The sequence below is a fragment of the Leptodactylus fuscus genome, chromosome 3, assembly GCF_031893055.1.
Source record: "Leptodactylus fuscus isolate aLepFus1 chromosome 3, aLepFus1.hap2, whole genome shotgun sequence".
Taxonomy (NCBI): Eukaryota; Metazoa; Chordata; class Amphibia; order Anura; family Leptodactylidae; genus Leptodactylus; species Leptodactylus fuscus.
In genome coordinates, this window is record NC_134267.1 from 152,746,327 (window position 1) to 152,766,048 (window position 19,722).

At 38.8% G+C, this 19,722-nt stretch overlaps 1 protein-coding gene across 1 annotated transcript in view; it reads right to left on the reverse strand.

Annotated features, from left to right (window-relative positions):
• The window catches only part of LOC142197896 (putative cation-transporting ATPase 13A4), a 37,183-nt gene extending 18,038 nt beyond the window's left edge, over nt 1-19,145 (reverse strand). The window contains exons 1-16 of the mRNA XM_075268567.1: nt 19,083-19,145; nt 16,654-16,827; nt 16,302-16,448; nt 10,197-10,267; nt 9,972-10,052; nt 9,116-9,185; nt 6,423-6,557; nt 4,454-4,526; nt 3,604-3,735; nt 3,266-3,436; nt 2,881-3,038; nt 2,280-2,468; nt 2,072-2,133; nt 1,422-1,572; nt 1,243-1,323; nt 724-880 (exon numbers count right to left, since the gene is read on the reverse strand). Coding sequence (XP_075124668.1) covers nt 724-880; nt 1,243-1,323; nt 1,422-1,572; nt 2,072-2,133; nt 2,280-2,468; nt 2,881-3,038; nt 3,266-3,436; nt 3,604-3,735; nt 4,454-4,526; nt 6,423-6,557; nt 9,116-9,185; nt 9,972-10,052; nt 10,197-10,267; nt 16,302-16,448; nt 16,654-16,827; nt 19,083-19,145 — 1,915 coding nt within the window. The remainder of the gene's footprint in view (nt 1-723; nt 881-1,242; nt 1,324-1,421; nt 1,573-2,071; nt 2,134-2,279; nt 2,469-2,880; nt 3,039-3,265; nt 3,437-3,603; nt 3,736-4,453; nt 4,527-6,422; nt 6,558-9,115; nt 9,186-9,971; nt 10,053-10,196; nt 10,268-16,301; nt 16,449-16,653; nt 16,828-19,082) is intronic.
• Between the last annotated feature and the right edge of the window lie 577 nt (nt 19,146-19,722).

Here is a 19,722-nt window from a genome sequence, read left to right on the forward strand (position 1 = left end):
TGCAGTACTCTGTGTCCGGTTTTAAAAAACTGGTTTCACGGCAGAGAGCATAAAACACTCACCACCGCTCACGGCCAGACCCTCTCTGACAGCTTTCCGTCTTCTGCCTGCAGAAGATGGAAAGCTGAGAACGGAGACCCGAACACTAGTGTGAACGTAGCGTAAGGAACATAAAAGATCAAAATGATTAAGACTGGTGTATTGTAGGCCAGTCTTAAAAAAGAGCCTGACTGGGGCAGGGAAGGAGAAATTTATAAGAGGCTGCAGACTCTTCATAAATCAATTGGACGGGCCTGCACCAGAATGGAAATCTGGCATAGATTTATATTATAACCCATGCCAGAAAACTATACATATATATGTGAATAAATGAGCTAAAGAAAAGGTAAAGTATCTCTAATACACTTGTAACTTGCCAACATAGCTAAAGCAGAAGTCATGCTGGTTGGCCAGTTAAGAGGAGGAATTAGTGAACCAGTCAGGGGAAAGGTTTGTAAATAAAACTTAAGCACTTGGATTACTATGGCTTTACGCTGTTACATATGGTTATGCTTTACCTTGTTTGTCCTTATGCTAGGGAATACTCTGCCAAGGCAACCCAGGGGTGCACAACAGTCAGATCCCTTGTACAGTATTAAAACGGGTGAAAACGTGTGGCTAATTAGACTTTGCTAATCCAAGTGACTCTATTCAGGAGAAGAGTTGACCATCACAATATCTTACCACTCTCTTTCTTGCAAAACGTTGTCACCATCTCAGGCGCTCCTTTCATAAACACAACATGTTTATCCTGACCAATTTCTTGAGTGATTACAGACATTCTCTGTAGGCTGGAAGAAAATGGAAACTGGTGGACTATGGAGATTCCTTCAGCTGGACCCTAGAGGGTTAACAAATTGATAAAAATAATGTTAATAAAGTTCACTGTAGGTTTTTTTTACATACAAAATTATTTGAGGATGAGATGTGTTGCCTGGACTATATTGCCATATATATGCCAACCACATAAAACATAGACTGTACAGTATTTTGAGAGTTACAGGGGTTATCTCATAAAACAACCCATGACCTGTAATGATAGTCATCTTCCCAGGACCACTGCTTAATATCCTGAATGAAAAGCTGATTTGTAGGAAGTTGTCCCGGCCATAACAGCTGGTTGTGAAGCTTTAGAGGTGCCAAGGCAGTAGTGGCAAGCTTCCTATAAATATTACATGCTAAGGGCTAAGAATTAAGTCTCACCACACATTTTCCTTTTCCTGGCTTGACAATAAGGCTAGACGATGAAATGTCATTATTTTTTGTAGTTGACTGTAACACTTCCTGAAATGATATTAAATACAATGTATAAGGTATTACATAAAATATAAACATGCAAGAGAGATTAAGGATATAATATTTAATAATATTCTTAATTTTACCCAGTGCGTAGCTTCAAACATCTTCAAATCCAATGGATCTCCTTGGATTGTTCCATCAATAGAAACTAATGAATGACAACTAGTCAAAGCTCCAAGCAGTGGGCCCCAGGGTAAAAAGCTATCAGATGTGAAGGTATGAACCTCTTGGAAACTGTAGAAAGGGAATGTTTAATTTTACATGAATTCACATAGAACACACACTTCAATGTATCCCAATGTGTAACGTAAGGGTCTCTTCACACCATGTTATGTTTGGGGCACATGTCTAGAAAAGCACCAGACATATGTGCAGAACTTAAACCACCAACCTATGCAGCTTTTAGCTATGCATGGCATACAATTTCCAGACTGCCATGTTAAAAAATTAAACGTTTTTTTGGGTAGTGACCAACTTTATAGGATCACACTACAAACTGTGATTCTCCATAAATGATAGACTGATGCACACTATACCTGCTTGTGGATAACTAAATAACAATCTTTTGCCATCCATCAGGACTATATTAGGTTTATAGACCTTAAAACAGATACAATCCTTGAAGACTTTAGGGGAATTTGGGGCATACTACTTTTAGGGTACTAAATGTGAACAATTAAACAAAACTGAACATCAAGAAATGTGGATATTACATTCTGATGATGAAGCATACCAGTTTCCCTGGGAAGGAAGAACACCCCATAGATCTAATCCATCTTCAGTCAAAGTTCCTGTCTATAATAAAAGAAAACTGTACTTAAAATCCTGTATATTTTTTATATACAACTTACATTCAATTATCCAAATGTAGAATGCCCTCTCGATAATTGACATAGTTCAACTAATGCACTATAATAAAACAGATATGGAAATGTCCTCACCTTATCAAAGCAGACAATGTTCAACCTGCCACACACATTTATTCTCTGAGGGCTAATGCAGAAAATGCCCTTATTTTTCAGTCTCCGCTGCGCATACATGATCCCTGTAGACAGGGCTGCGGACAAGGCCGGGGGAACAGCTGTAGTGATAATGATCAGGGCTTTTATCAACACTTCTGTGACAGATTCCTACAAAACAAGTACAATAATCTATTATAACTTTGAACTCTGGCGAGAATGAAAAAAATCAGAATGGAAAATATGGAAAATTCCCTTGTATCAGTAATGAATTGGACTTTAGAATCAGACATGCTTTACATATTCCATGTTGTGCTAAAAATGACAGTATTGTGTTTTGGCCTGGTCTAGCATATGCCTAAATAGTTAAGTTGGTGAGGTTTCCAACTGATGTTGTGTAGACACTGAAATACACAGCAAATCTACAGGAGAGAAATTACTGCAGATGTCACAGGTACAGTAGGTAGGGTAAAATAAGGCACACCAAAACTTTTAGAATTATTAGAGCTCTATGGGCTTTCAGATAGAAAAGAAGTCTATTCACAAATAAAGGGAAATGATAGGTAAGAATTATTTATTTTACCCCTTTTAGGACAAAAATAGCCACTGTGTAAATTGTTCCAATGACGGCTACAGCTCCTAGAATCATAAGAAATCTGAAGGCATCTCGGTATAACTTGAAGTTCATGGGTTTTGGATATAAAATGGATCTGACCAAATCACCTTTAGCAGTATTAAATCCTGTAGATGAGAAAATATAGAAATAAGTATAGCGCTTAGATCACATGCAAAGAATTGAATGTGTTTTTGAATTTTTTATTTGATATGATTGCAAAATGAAATATTGTACATAAATAAATTGTAAATACTGTAACTATCAACCAACCCATGATGGATAACAGTGGCTTTGACCTACATACAATTAATAATATTTAGATATCTATAGTGTATCATTATATTCTCCTTACCAGTTCTCAGAACAACAGCTTTTACTTGCCCCTGGCCTTTGGAGTTGGTCTGAATTACTTCTGTTCCGCAAAAAAGTACATGTCTTTTGAAGTCTTCTCCACTATGTGCTTTCCATGGCATATTGTGGTCAGCGTGTGGCAGGGGTGTCTTAGAGACCGGAATGCTTTCACCTGTTACAACAAATACTCATGAAAACTATTTCAACATAAAAGTTGATAAAACTTGGAGTTAATGGTGATCTACAGCAGGGATGCATCACCAGTGTTTTTGATAAATGAACACCCCTCCTTATTTCTCTGCCATTATTGGGTGCAGTATACCTTATATGATACAGTACCTGTTAGCATACTTTCGTTCACAATGCATCCTCCAGTGAGGAGTATGGCATCACATGGAAGGAAAAGCTTTTTCCCTGTAAGTACAATCACATCACCTGGTACCAAGCAGCGGGATTCTACTTCCTTGCATTCTGCAAAAAAGTTGTATAATTTCATAACTTTGCATAAAAATTTCATAACTTTTATAAACCTATTATTTAGAAATTCCAGTCTAAATTCATGCTATAGATTTATTGACACTCTCAGAATGACAGCATTTATAGACCAAACTATCTAACAGATTTTCAACTTTTAATAACATAATAATAATAAAAAAAAAATGGTTTCTAGAGCAACCCCAGTAGAAGGTCTTCCGCTTACAATAGAGAAATTACCTATAAATATGATTTTGTGACATATCTTCATCGGAAACCATGTGGTATTTCAGTTGAGCACCATATTTTTCTCTAAAATCAATTTTTCTAGGGGAGTACATAGGGGAGAATGCCACAAAAACTGTAAAATCCCAGGTGCATGAGAGGTAGAGTATGGACCCATTGAAGGTTATCAGTGCCATAGTAGGGATCCATACAGATCTTTAAGTGGAGCTTGTCACATTGAAAATGTAGTCTAATATGCCAGCTCCATGTTATAGAGCAAGACATATAGTTTTGTGGGAAAAGACTCATCTATATCTCTGCTCATTCTGCATTCTGGGCTTAGGAGTCAGTGATTGATAGCCTTTCCTGAATGAGTGCCTGTATATTAGATTTACATATAATATATACATTTTATATAACATATACAGCATACAATACAATTTTATTTAACGGAAACTTCTTGCACTGTGTAATTCTTAAAATAGCATACCTCCATTTTTTTGTCTTATGGTCACCTTGATACTGTTGTTTGATTCCACCAGGTTGTGAAGTTTTACAGATTCCTTTGGGTTAAATATATTAGTTATATTTTGATACTGGAAAACCAAAAGTATACCACATTTTGCACATATGCATAATACTAAAATCAAAGATATGCAATATTTTTCTTTTTATATTAGAGACAACTAATGTGGGTGAAACTAAATTGTTTTGCCCTTTTATTTTTTTTTTTTGAATTGTCGCATTTGTTACCATTATTCTGCCCCTGCTAAGAAAATGGGAGCTGAGCTTCAATAGCACCGCACACTCACTAGTATAGAGAGCCATTTGATTCTGACTCAGCTTACTGTTGGGGTTGGATGTCAGACCTCCACCAATCTGATATTGATAATCTTTTCTACTATAGGCTATTGATATCCAATCTTTGAGAACCCCTTTAAAACATAGTATCAAAACACAGAAAATAGAATAGAAGACCTTCTGATAGTTCTCCTTTAAGTTTATAGTTTCTTTAGTGAAAGAGTATTGGTTGAAGTAGAGAAACATAGCAAGTATGGGCAGTTACATTACTTTTGTATCTGAAGCATAACATAGATATTGTTATCTTATTGGACTTTATTTATGAATTAAAGAGGACCTTTCACCATCTACAAGAGGTCCAGTTCATAGCTGCTGATCCATTGATTCTTGCACAGTTGGAATTTTTTTCTCTAGTCCCCAACATTCCAGGAAAATCAATGCTGTTAATTTTGGTGTCTGGTGCATTATTTAGGCTCTGCACAGTCAGGAGGGTGGTGTCAGGCAGAAGCAGGCAAGGAGTATGATTCTGAGCTCTGACACTAGTTGCCACTGTTTGGAGTTCTGAATAACTTCCCCCCTCCCCTCACAGCTCCTCCGACACTGCCCTTCATAAATTGAATAACTCATAAGGCAACAAAACTACCTGCTACTAGGGTTCAGCGATTGGGATCGGAAAAGATCGGATTCCAATCGGCGATTGAGTAAATTTCATGATCGCCATCGGAATTCCAACCCAATCTTTTCCAGTGGGATCAAGGTCAGAGATTATTTCAAGATCGGCTCAAGTGACTTTTCCCATAGAGAAGTATTGAATAGGGTTGAGGATCGGGATCGCAAAAGCAAATTTCACAATCACGATCGGGATCAGGATTGGCTGGAAAATAATCGGAATTCGGATTTTGAAATCGATCCTGAAATCTCAAGATCGGCTCAACCCTACCTGCTACCCGTTGCTCGGGAATGGTGAGGCTAGAGAAAAATTCCAACTGTGCTGGAATGCTAAAAACGTGAATTGGTGGAGGTGGTGAAAGGTCCTTGATAATGTTTAGTTTCAATGCTGATCTCCATGAGCATAAAAAAGAGTTTTTTGCAGTTATTTGACTTTTTTGGACACACACATGGCTTGAATTAAAAAGAGAGCCTCTAGAGCATACATATTTCAGATGTTCATCTAAATTAGATTTTTTAATGCTTAAATATATTATTTTGTTTATCTCAAATCTCACTCCGCAATTGTCCATGGACTGTATCTGGAATTGCAGCTTATCCCCATAGAAGTGCAATACCAAAGATAGCCATAATAGTGGGTCAGTGTTTCCAGAAAAACAATTCTGATCCACATTTCGGTTCCTAGAAATAACTTTCAATTTTTTTTAAGATCATTCATAATGATAAATATTGATAATATTTCACAAGAACAACTCCTTTAACAGTACACCACTTACCTCTAGAAATATTTGTGTGAAATATTATTGCTCTTTTATAGCACCACCATTACTTATATTTAAACCTAACAATTTATTGACATGAATGGTGTATGTAAAGTATGCTTCAATAACTAAATGAAATTTCTCAGATTTAGATGCTACTATAGTTACTGTATTTAGATGCTCAGCTCATTTGTAACATGGTTTACAGTATATTTGAGTGTTACCTACCTTTCTCAGATCATGCACTGTAAAAATGATGGATATGAGAGTCATAATGATCACAGCAATGGAATATGCTATAAAGCCCACAGCCAACCAAAGGGCCAAACTACACATTTCAAATGCATAGAAAGGATTTAAGACCTAAAAAAAAATGGAAACCACAAAACAATTATTAAACCTTAAATCTTGATCTTTTTTACAAGCAAATATGCCATTAATATCAAAGAAAAAGTAAAACCTTTGCTTTTTTCACCTTAATAGAGATGAGTGAGTAGTATTCGATCGAGTAGGTATTTGTTCAAATACTAAGGTATTCAAAATACTCGTACTTGGTGGAATACCACACGGTAAACACAGTAAAAATTTGATTCCCCTACCACCTTCCCTGGCGCTTTTTTTACACCAATAAATATGCAGGGGAGGGAACAGGGGACAGGAACTAGGACAACGTAGGCTTTGGAAAAAAAAACGTATACAGTCATTGGCTGGCTAAATCAGTAGCAGTCGTAGCAGCAGCAATATTAATAATAATAATAATAATAATAATTATTATTATTATTATTAATAATAATACTGTGACTTGGGCATGTTAGATGCACCCAGGCATGCTTCCCCTGCTGTCCCAGTTGCATACCAGAGGTGTTGGCATCATTTCCTGAAGTGTCATTGAAATGAGCATGTTTTTCCCATAGAATGGGAATCAATATTCAAACAAATAGTCGAATATTGAGGTCTACTCAAATTGAATTTCGTATTTTCGAATATTTCACTACTCGCTCATCTCTACACCTTAGGCGGAATAATGCGCCGCTCATTTAGACATGTATATACGTGTCAGAGCGCGGCCCTTCAAAACAGATCCCATTGATTTCAATGGGTGCCGACTTACACGCGTAACACAGTGAAATCAATGGGTTACAAAGTCTCCCATTGATTTCAATGTGTAGTGCACGTAAGCCAGCACCTATTGAACGGAGCCTTAACTGTAATTTCAGCTCTCTATGCTTACCATTCTGATCATACGAAACCACCTCTAGTTACCTCTGTGAGTATGCTCCAGGGGTGAACCTGGGCTTTCTGCCGCCTGAAGCGGCATCAGAAAGCCGCCCCTCCCGAGGAGGGGCGGGGGTCGCAAGAAAGGGACGGGGCCAAGCGGAAGGGGGCGTGGCCGAGTGGAGCGAGCGGCGTTCGCAGGCAGAGAGAAGGCAGGGAGAGGACCTGCTCTCTGCCTGAGTGTGAGGGGCGGCCGCTGGAGCAGCGCTGCGTCTAGCAGGGTCGCCCCAAAACCGCTCGCTTCCCGTGTCAGGCTGCAGACACGCTGACGCTAAGCCAGTCCAGGACAGCTTGTCCTGGACTGGCTTAGGTCAGCAAAAAAAGCCGCCCTCCCGAGGCCCTGGCATAGTGCCGCCTGAAGCGGTCGCTTCAGGTCGCCTCATGGGAGGTGCGGCGCTGGTATGCTCCTTCATTAAGGATTATTGTGCTCACCTGCTAACCTTCATTCTGCCAACCCCTGTCTTCCTGTGTGTGTATTAGGCAATAGTGCTCACTATATGTTTGGTGTTTCTATCCCCAAACCTGCTTAAAAAATGTGTAGAGAAGAGTCCTGCAAGTCCTTTCTCTACACATTTTTCAGCATTTTTCGGGCTGTGACCCAATGGATCCGATTAAATTTTCGTTTTTCGGGCCACAAGCAAACCTGAAGAACAGAAGGTCGAACACTAGTGTGAACCTAACGTTATTCAAGATTTAAAAACATGGCAATTTCAGTCAGAAAGAGCACCACTTTATCTCACAAAGAAGGCAGCTCAGTCCCATGCGGCAGCTCAGTCCCATTCAAACGATCCATGTCACTGTTGATGTCACTGCTTGAGAAGAGTAAGTGGAGCTCTTTGTGAAAGAAAGTAGTCATGTTTTGTAATAACCCATTAAAGACTCTGGGATGTTTTCCAGCTCACTGCTCTAGAGTGTATTTTGAGCTCATTAGTATATCACCAAACAAATGATAGGTTGTTATAGAGCCAGACTACAATGGAGAGGAACATGAGAGACCTATTGGCGCATTTGCTATGCACATTTTCAGGCACCTTGATTTTTTGTGGTAACTTTCTTATACAATAAATTCCTATAGAACAAGTCCATAAAATTGCAACATATTTATTTAGATATTTTTCAAATATTTTCATGTAACATGACATTTTCTGCAGGGGTGTAACTTGAGTGCAGAGTGTGCAGTCGCACCTAGGTAAAAATAATTTACACAATAGTTTACACAATGACTGTGTAATGGATAATGACTGTGAGATTGACAAACAGCCGCTTCAAAACCCATAAATCTCTATGCGTCTATTCACAAGGACATATTGTTCTATGAAAATGTCAGTATTGACAGCTGTGAAAAACAGTCTGTCAAAAACAGACATGTGAATATATCCATAGACATTAATGGCTTTAAAAATGGCTGTCACACAGCTGCTATTCACTGTCATTAATAAGGCCTAAGGGGGCTATAAGGTGATCGGTACCAATATGATGGAACATGTGGTATATATATATATATATATATATATATATATATATATATATACATTGTAGTACTTATTTTGTATACCTTTTCCCTTCTGTGGTTTTGCACATGTGCCAATTATTACTCACTGACAATGTACAGCTTTTAATAAAAAAAACATTACAACAAACAGTACCTCTTTGAACAGTAATTTCCATATTGGCTCAACATCAACTTCAATAGCATTGGGTCCACAAATAGACTGTCTACAGAGAAAAATGTGATTATAGTAAAGGTAGAACAATTCATCATATTATCACGTGGTAGGTATTTGTATTTTTGAATACATTATTCAATAAAAAGTGCTAAAAAATTTTTTGTAAATGAGGGTTTGAGGAGAGAATAGATATTTACAGTTAGATTATTATACCCTCAAAAAATAGGACCATTGAAGACCATGTTTTTCTTTATGCATCTTGATAGGTGTTTCAGGTGGTGAGTAATAATCTCTTTACAATGTTACCTCACTCTGTTTCCGAAAGGGCCCGCCCAGCGGGAAAGAAAATCAAACCAGCACACAATGGGTTAAAAAATAACCAGTATTCACCTCTAGTCCTGTCCTGTTTAATGTCCACTGCTTATTAAATCATTTTTTTTCCCACCAAATGGACAAAACACCTATAAGTCCCATCCAATATGAATGTTATTGCTATCATGTCATTAAATAGGTTAGCCCAAGTTTTAATATTATTCTTCATCTACAGGGTAAGTGGTAGCATTCTGAATATAATGGCAGGCTGCGCATACAGATTCTCCATTCACAGTCTATGGGGACTTCCAGAAATAATAGTACGTGGATATGAGCAAACATTAAAATTTTAGACAACCCCTTTAATTTGCAGCCTTTTTTTACAGTCAAAATAAGAGAACTGCAATATTGATAATAACGCTCATCATTATCACTTGCATATCATATTGCCATAACCAGCACAGTACTTGATTTGTGGTACACATAATACAACACATGGTAAAGAGCAAGCATGTGTAGTTACCTGATACTCTGCTCTCCACTTGTTAGTCCAGAAGCAAATTTTGTATGAATGTCATGACAGGTAAGGTTGTCCTCAAGAACTCTATAACCAAATACATGGTTTATAATGATGATGATTATTATTATTTACTTATATAGCACCATTAATTCAGGGGTGCTTTACATTTGTAGGTTGGTGCAGGTTGTAAGGTGGCTCTAGAGGAGAACTGTCTGACTTTGTACTTACCCGGCTCTTTTAAACTGTTGCTCTTCTCCATCCCAAACATAACAGATTTTCTGAACTTTGATAATCTTTACCTGCCAATGCCAATGAGAAATAGATCAAAGCTTTATGTTATGTCTTAGGGGCAGAACGATTGCTATAGCAGTCATAGTGTTTGCTATGGGGCATGAGCAGGATTGTGCTGTCTGGCCCATCACATCAATGTTCTGTGTCCTGATTTCAGCTCTATGTTCATACTCATGATGCATGTGGAGTTTAGAACAATGCTTCACCATTCATCCCTTGTCACTGCTGCTGATGGCTTAGATGTAGGTATGATGTAATATTATCTTGCCTGCCGCACCAATCCACAAACAGCACAGACCAGAGGAAACCTGCGCCAGGGAATGGGATGAGTATAACTTCTTATTGATGGCATTTTATTGTATGGAGAGTCCACTGAGAGGGTGTTTTACTGTGGGTGAATGGAAGAGACATTACACTGTTTGGAGGTTCTACTGTCTGAGGGGACATTATACTGTGTGGGGAGCCCATTGAGGGAACATGTATGGAAGGGGGGCACTGAGTAGACATTATACTATGTAGGACATAAGGAGGTATTAGTGTGTAGGGCTCCATTGTGGGTCATTATATTGTGGGAGTGGTACACTGAAGGGGCATTGTACTGTGTAGGGCAACTAAGGGGGAAATGTATCCTGCAAGAATTATAAGGTGGGGGCACTGATGGGCACTAAGGGAAAATATTATTTCATTGATAGTGTAGTCGAAGCTTGGAACAAATTTCTAGCAGATGCGGTTGGGAAATCTGCATTAATGGAATTTAAAGGGGGTATTCCCATGAACATAATCATATGTATATTTGTAGATAATTAAAAGTTAAGGATTTTTGCAAATATAAGTTGTTAAAAATTCTGCAGGGTTTTAACCCCTTCCCGACATGTGCCGTAATAGTACGGCGCATGTCGGGTCTGTAACTATGGCGACCGCCCGGGAGCCGGGCGGCCGCCATAGCCGCCGGGTGTCTACTGCTTTAAGCAGTAGACAACCGGCTTTAATGCCTCCGATCAGTCCCCGGACCGATCGGAGGCATTAACCCCTCCGGCGCCGCGGTCAAAGGCGCCGGAGGCGCCATTTTCCCGCCGCCATTTTGCCCGGGATCGCCAGCTCCTGGAGCATGCTCCAGGGCCGACGTCCCATTGCCATGACAGCCGGGAGCCTGTACAGGCTCCCAGGCTTGTCTGCAAATCCTCTCTTTTGCAGGCTGGTCTATGCAGCCTGCAAAAGAAAGGATGATTTTTTGCAATGCATTAGCATTGTAATGCATTGCATTAGTGATCAGACCCCCTGGGGTTCAACACCCCTAGGGGGTCTAATAAATGCAAAAAAAAAAAAAGTAAAAAAAAAAAATATAAAAAAATATAAAAAGTATTAAAAGTTCAAATCACCCCCCTTTCCCTAGAACACATATAAAAGTGGTTAAAAACTGTGAAACATATACATGTTAGGTATCTCCGCGTCCGAAATCGCCCGCTCTACAAATCTATAAAAATATTTTTCCTGTTCGGTAAACGCCATAGCAGGAAAAATAGTCGAAAGTGCCAAACCGCCGTTTTTTCACTGTTTTGATTCTGATAAAAATTTGAATAAAAAGTGATCAAAGCAATAAAATTTCCCGAAAATGGTAGAACTAAAAAGTACACCCGGCCCCGCAAAAAAAGACGCCCTATGCATCCCCATACACTTACGTATAAAAAAGTTACGGCCGTCGGAATATGGCGACTTTTAAAAAAAAAAAAAATTAACACAGTTTTGGAATTTTTTTTAGGGGTCAAAATGTAAATAAAACCATATAAATTTGGTATCCCTGGAACCGTACCGAAACACAGAATATACAGGACATGTAATTTTGGCTGCACAGTGAATGCCGTAAAACCAAAGCCCGTAAAAAAGTCGCAGAAATGCATTTTTTCTTCAAATCCACCCCATTCTGAATTTTTTTCCTGCTTCCTAGTACATTATACAGAATAATTAATGATGGCATCATGAAGAAAAATTTGTCCCACAAAAATTAAGGCCTCATATGGCTCTGGGAGCGGAGAAATAAAAAAGTTATGGGGTTTAGAAGGAGGGGAGTCAAAAACGAAAATCAAAAAATGCCATCGGCGGGAAGGGGTTTAAAGCTTTTCTTTCACTATCTTAGTGGTGATGGTCTGTTGTCTTGATCGGTTGCCAATGGATATGACCACAAATGCAGAAACTTTCTCTGGTCTGGGACTTGTCAGGAACCCAGCCATGATTTTCTTATTGTAGCTAGACTATCAGGCAGGGACACTACATGTATGAGAAGATATCCTGGCCACAATAAGGAAATCATGGCAGATTTTCTGACCTTAGAAAGTTCCTACATTCATGGTCGTATCCACTGGCAACTGATCAAGATAACAGACTGTGACCACAAGATATTTAGAGAAAATGTTTAAAACTCTGAACAATGTTTAATTACCGTATTTTTCGGACTATAAGACGCACTGGACTATAAGATGCACCTAGGTTTTAGAGGAGGAAAATAGGGGAAAAAAATTTTGAAGCAAAAACTGGTAAAATATTTAATATATGGGAGTTGTAGTTTTGCAGCAGCTGCAAGGCCACATTGACAGGTGACCCTGCAGCTGTACGGGGATGCATAGAGTGGTTTTTTTGCGGGGCCAGAAGTACTTTTTGTTATACCATTTTGGGGAATATCTATTGCGTAGATCACCTTTTATTGAAAAAAAAAACGGTGGTTTATGATATATGATTTTCTACTTTTATATATATTCTAGGGACAGGAGGTGATTTAGAACTTTTATTTATTTCATATTTTTATTATATATTTTTAAAGCTTTTTTTTTTTTTTTTTTTTTACTATTTTACAACTATTATACAACTATTATACAACTGTATTGCCGTCTATGGGACATTCTGTCTATTAGTATTACGGCTGGTCATAGAGACCAGCCACAATACTAATATAGCAGTGACAGGCCTGGGAGCCTCATTAGGCTCCCGGCTGTCACCCGAACAGGTAGGCTCCTGCGATATCGCCGCGCAGGAGCCGGCCTGCAACTTTACAGGTACGGGGCCGGTGGGGACCGGCCCCGGGGGAGAAGAGGCCACCGATACTGACCCGGCATCCGCTGTACTAGAGAGGCAGATGCCGGGGAGGGATAGACGCCGGGGCCTGAGACATCGCTGCGCTCCACTGTCCTGCATGAAGCCAGCGGCGGGGGGACGGAGGAGCGGAATAGCATCACTCCTCCCGCTGCTGGCTTCATGCAGGACAGAGGATCGCAGCGATGTCGCAGGCCCCGGCACCTGTAATGGCGTCTATCACTTGCCGGCTTCCGCCTCTCTATTACAGCGGATGCCAGGCGCCACATTCGGCCTATAAGACGCACCCTTCTTTTCCCCCCAAATTTGGGGGGAAAAAAGTGCGTCTTATAGTCCGAAAAATACGGTACCTATATTTGCAAAAATGTTTAACTTTTAATTATCTACAAATTTAAAAATAATTATGTACATGGGAATACCCCTTTAGGCATGCCTGGGATAAAAAAACATGTGCATCCTAAGAAAAATGGTAATATCACAAAGGCAGGCTAGATGGATCATGTGGTCATGTGGTATGTTTATGCCATCAATTCTTCAATGTCTATGTTTCTATTCTGTGTGGGGACCTTAAAAAACATTATACTGTGTAGGAGGCACTGTATGGGGAATTATACTATGCAAATAACTCTACAAGGGGTATCATATTGTGTAGGACACAAAGGAGGCTTCTTTTAGGTGGGATTAGATATGGTAATAGGAGCCATGGATGTGGAATGGGAATGGTTAGGGTGTGACCACAAGGTTTTTCCCTCTTTCTGTCCTCTGAAAGTATAGAAGTATGTTCCTCCTGCATCAGGGAGGATTGTGGGGAATCATGGATGACAGGGACATAACATTCCTAATTATGCCCCCGGTATGGTTTACCAATAGAGATGAGCAAACAGCGTTTGATCGAGTACATGTTAGATTGGATATCAGGCTGTTCAAGATGTTCGATTCAAGACGAACATCAGGTGGCAAACTCGCTAAAAATTTGATTCCCCTCCCACCTTCCCTGGCGCTTTTTTTGCACCAATAACTGTGCAGGGGAGGTGGGACACGAACTACAACAACTGAGGCATCGAAAAAAAATCTGAAAAAGTAATTGGCTGGCTAAATCAGGTGACCTCCAATTTATACGAATAGTGGATTTAATATCCGGGGCATATGACACTGTGAACCATGTGACTGTGAGACAGGGATAGATGTACAGGCAGGGTTAACTAGGGATTACCTTTATTTAGGTGGGAATGTCACTCACCCAGCTCTTTGGGGCTCTATCTGGTCAGAATCCCTGTCAGCTTGCGATATGCGCGAGCTGACTTATTCCCATAGGAATGCATTGACCAGCGTTGATTGGCCAAATGCCATACAGAGTACAGCATTCGGCCAATCAACACTGGTTCTGCTGGAGGCTCATCTGTGAGGAGACTAGAATAGAGACTGCTGTGGACCATTCTTAGACTCCACCTCCTCCAGCAGAACCAGTATTGATTGGCCAAATGCTGTACTCTGTACGGCTGGTCAATGCATTCCTATGCCAAGATGTAGCAGTGCTGGCCGTGCACTCAGCTAGGCTACACCGGAGATGCAGCCGAGCTGTTGGCAGAACCGGCAGAACCAATGTTGATTGGCCAAATTAAGTACTTGTATGGCATTCGGCCAATCAACACTGATCAATGCATTCCTATGGGAAAAAGTCAGCTCCCGCATATCACAAGCTGACAGGGATTCTGACGTAATACAGTGACTTGGGCATGTTAGATGCCCCCAAGCATGCTTCCCCTGCTGTCCCAGTTGCATTCCAGGGTGTTGGCATCATTTCCTGGGGTGTCATAGTGGACTTGGTGACCCTCCTGAGTCGAATAGTGGTTCCCCCTAAATGAGTATTTATTCCCCATAGACTATAATGGGGTTCGATGTTCGATCGAACAGTCAAGTATTGAGCGGCTACTCGAATCGAACTTCGAACATTTCACTGTTCGCTCATCTCTATTTACCAATAAAATTTAATGCAACATAATATCTGTTGAAATGGAGGGCCATACACATTACATAGTCTATATCAATAACTGACACTAACATATTCTCCTTATAATTGTCAAATGAAATGTGACTTTCATCTAACATTCACATGAAAGTCGCTCAATGTACAGCTCATTTACTAAATATTAAGGAATGAAAGCTGCAAAATATTCATACACAGAAAAGTGGTTATGGACTAACAAATTAAGGCTATGGAAGGTTGCTGAATGAATCCTCTGTTTTGAGACACTTCATCCCAGCTCAAAGCTACTTTGTCATGAGGAACTTGCTATACTTGCTAAGCACTCTAAGCTTTCACCATTGTTGTCTTCATAAGAGACAATCTGGAAAGGAAATGCTGTAATTAAACAATTAAGTAATGAGATTAATGGATCCAGTAGTAGCTAGTTCTTTCTGCAAGGTTTGGTATAATTTAACTGTATCATTTCAAGCGACTATGATAATGTAGAGGTATTCAGTATAAAATCTAACGCTGTGGAATAACATGGTATTGAGACTTGCACTGACAATGTAAGAAAATAAATGTAATATCTCGCTGTTTTACTATAGCCATAGACATTAATGATTTGTACAATTTTACACTCAGTAAAAATCATTTTATCCACAATACTAAAAGTGATTGGTTCCAAGTTGGTCAGAATGCTTATTTCCTTATACTAAGAATGTATGACTTACTTTACAACTGTCATAGAAATATAAACATAAAAAAATGAAAAAATAATTGTATTAATTTCATAATCATATGATGGGTAAATAGTATATGTGTAGCTTCTTTTCCCAATGACTGTTTACAAAACCCCACAGAATACTGTTATACCATACTAATGCATTGCTCAAAACCAACAAAATGTGTATAAGTACAGCATAATACGATATGAACAATATTACAATGCTATAACCACATACCAATGAATCCCGGATATGGTACATTACCTTCAGATCTGTCTTCCGGATGACTTTGTTTATGATAGACTTGCCTTCAGCGATCAGTGGTTGTGCGGATGTTGTATTCAGTGATATATTCAGGTTCTGTAGTTGGATCCATGACACCTTCTTCCTAACATATTGCTCAAATTCATCCTGAGTTATAACAAAAGCCATCAGACTTTAGAGCTCACACCATTGTATTTCTGGCTATATCTTCCTATTTGTTAGCACATTTTAGTATTCAGTTTACAGACCCTTTTTTTTATTTTATAGACAATATTAAATAAAAGGAAAAGTATTAATATTTTTAGCTAAATACAAGTATACGGCCACCATTACTCATATACTCAGTACTTACTGTCGTTTTCAGCAGTATGGTATCAGCATCTTCCAAGTAGGATGGAATACAATGTGCCCATACATGCCATTCTGGCTTCCAATAGAAAATCAACCACATGAATCCACAGGTGAAAATATATCCAAGAACGCTGAGAAATCTTCTTTTCGGTTGTTCTTTATATCCAAAAATTTCCTGGAAGAAAATCAGTTTGTATTTTTTCAAGTCAAAACTCATTATATGAGGCAATTGTTTATGGTATGCTGTAAGAAAATCAGTTTGTGCCACTTTATTGAATATCTTTTAAAAATATTTCTTAAAGAAGACTTGTCATCTCTCCTGACATGTCTGTATTAGTAAATACTTGTATTCCTCATGACATCTTTTCCTATGACTCTGTATTGCACCATCCAACTATATTCCTCCTAAAAATGCCCCATGTCATGGTGGGTCCCCCTTTCTTATGGCCCCCCACAATATATGACCCTTTTTTGCCACCCCACAGTATACAACCCCATTTTATGGCTCCCACAACATATATGACCCCCTTTTTTACCCCCTCCACAGCATATGGTCCCCCTATTTATGGAATTTTAATCACAGATTCCTGCTCCTGTGCAGTCTAACCTCTGCTTCTTCTTCCAGAGGGTGCTGCAGAATTCTTCAGCGTCCATACCCTGGAGGCAGAAGCAAAGGCCAGATGCGACAGGCATCATGAGTAAAACATTGGCTGCTACCCATTGCTGTCAAACTTGTGCTGCACCTGGAGTGAGTGAAAACAACAAACAGTTATACTCACCTCTCCTGTTCATCTAATGGTCTCCTCGCATCCACATCATGCCTCTTCCAGCCTGTGTCTGACATCACATAACTCGGGTCACTGCTGAGGCCTGTGTTTGGCCTCAGTGGTGACCCCCCCCCCTCCCCTGGTGGCACGTGAACCCCTAGGGTCTAAGGGGATTGACAATATACCATGTGGGAGCCATAGAGACAATATGATGAGGGGGGTCAGTGAAGGGATCAATATACTGTGTGGGGAAAAGCAAAGGGAACAATATACTGTGGGTGTCAGAAAAGGGGGCAATATACTGTGAGGGGACCAATAAAGCAATAAAGGAGGCAATATACTGTGTGGGGACTAGAAAAAAGGGACACTATACTGTATTAGCATCAATAAAGGATGTGTTATACTATATGGAGCAAGTAAAGCCATTATTATACTGTGGTACCAGTAAAGGGGGCAAAATATCATGCAACAAAAGCCATTGAAAAATGTTAAGTTAAAGTGTGCTGCAACTGTTAATTTAGCACATCAACTGTAATGTTAAGCTTTGCTTCATCTGTATACACATGTATTTTATGTTTCTGAATTCTTGTGTATCTGTGTTAATAGATCTACATGTTTTTTGTATGTATATTCTATATGTGAGTATATATGAATGTGTGTAGTTGTGTGTACCTTTCTACATACTCTGTGTGCATATATTTATATTTTCTATGTAAATAAATAATATGTGAACTTTTGCAATAGTATTTGTTATTGTATTTTTTTTCTTTCTGAGGATGACTTTCATCTCTTTTGTGCAGTCTACCTATGCAGAATTGATATGTGTAGGTGTGTATCTAATCTTTGTACATATGCTTATATTTGTTGCATTGCCATGTTTTATATGTATAGTGTAAATGTGCAATTACATATAATTATCTGTTGTGGTGGCCATAGAGGCATCTCACAATTTACCTATAGGTCACAATGATCACTAGTTACACCTCTGATGTGATGCTGGTGATACTCTCTGACCAGCAAATTGTGACAATATCAGCAGTGAAGCATTATATCTACAAATAAATATAAAGCATACAAACTTTTATTTCTCCCAGAACCAATTTAACACAATGAATGAATGAGATATTTACATGAACGCGCCAATGAATGAATGAATGAATGAATGAAAGGTGGCATTCTATTGATATTATCCAGAAGCATGGGTATCTATATTCATAACAATGAAGCATTGTTGCACTTACAATACATTACAAATGGGAGAATACAGGTCACACATGTATGATACCTAAAACACATTTAACACCGTTGTAGCTGACTAGATTAATGTTCTCTTACATTTATCTGAAGCTTAATGGTCATTGATTCAGAAAAAAAATTAAAATTTTTTTTGAAGATCAAAGTAGAAGACAAAATAGACAATGTATTTATAATCAGATTTACAGTATAATATTCTTATCCTCTGCATGTAGTTTATACAGACTGTATATTGCCATATTTCATGTAGCATGAGTAAGTATGGTGGTTTATTTCTATAATACAGTATATGGTTACTCACCAAAATAACTGTGAATAAAAAATTGGTTAAACTCAGTATTAACTCATATTAACATGATAGTTATATAATACACTCACAACAGATTACAAGGCAATGAAACAGGCTCACCATCTCATTTTCTTCATCTTCATTAAGAATGGATTGATGCTTTTTATTGCCATTTCTCTTCATTAAAATTTTATTATCTAAAAATTGCTCAGATAAAAAGAAATCACTGCAGGTAACAGTTCTGGACCTAAATTTCAGCCTATATTTACCACATTCATTGACAATGTGCCTTATGTATCTTCAGTCCCTAGAACACACCCCTGCCATTATGCTGACATTGTTCAGGTTTTATAAATTGCTTCATAGTTTGGAAATATGTGTACAGACATTTATTGCATGCTACCCGGGCATTTCCGGCATTTCCTTGTTTTCATAAAGAAACTTGCTGTCATTAATTTAGAATTTATTACTTTTAGCAAATGCATGCCAACGGAAACATCCATATATGCCTTATAAAGGGTTTGGGGGACTTTGATATATAAACTAAATAACAGTCATCCAACTTCATAATGTGTTTCCTCTGGGGCTTATACAGATATTATAGATATTATACAGCCCCCATGGTAAAATGAAGTAAAGGGGTTAGGACCACCAATCATGTGTCAAGAAATTTTTTCAATGAAAAAAAGAAAATCATACTCTTCATCACTCAGATGCTTACTTAAAAGGGTTGGCCACTTTCTGACCAATATTGAGAGAC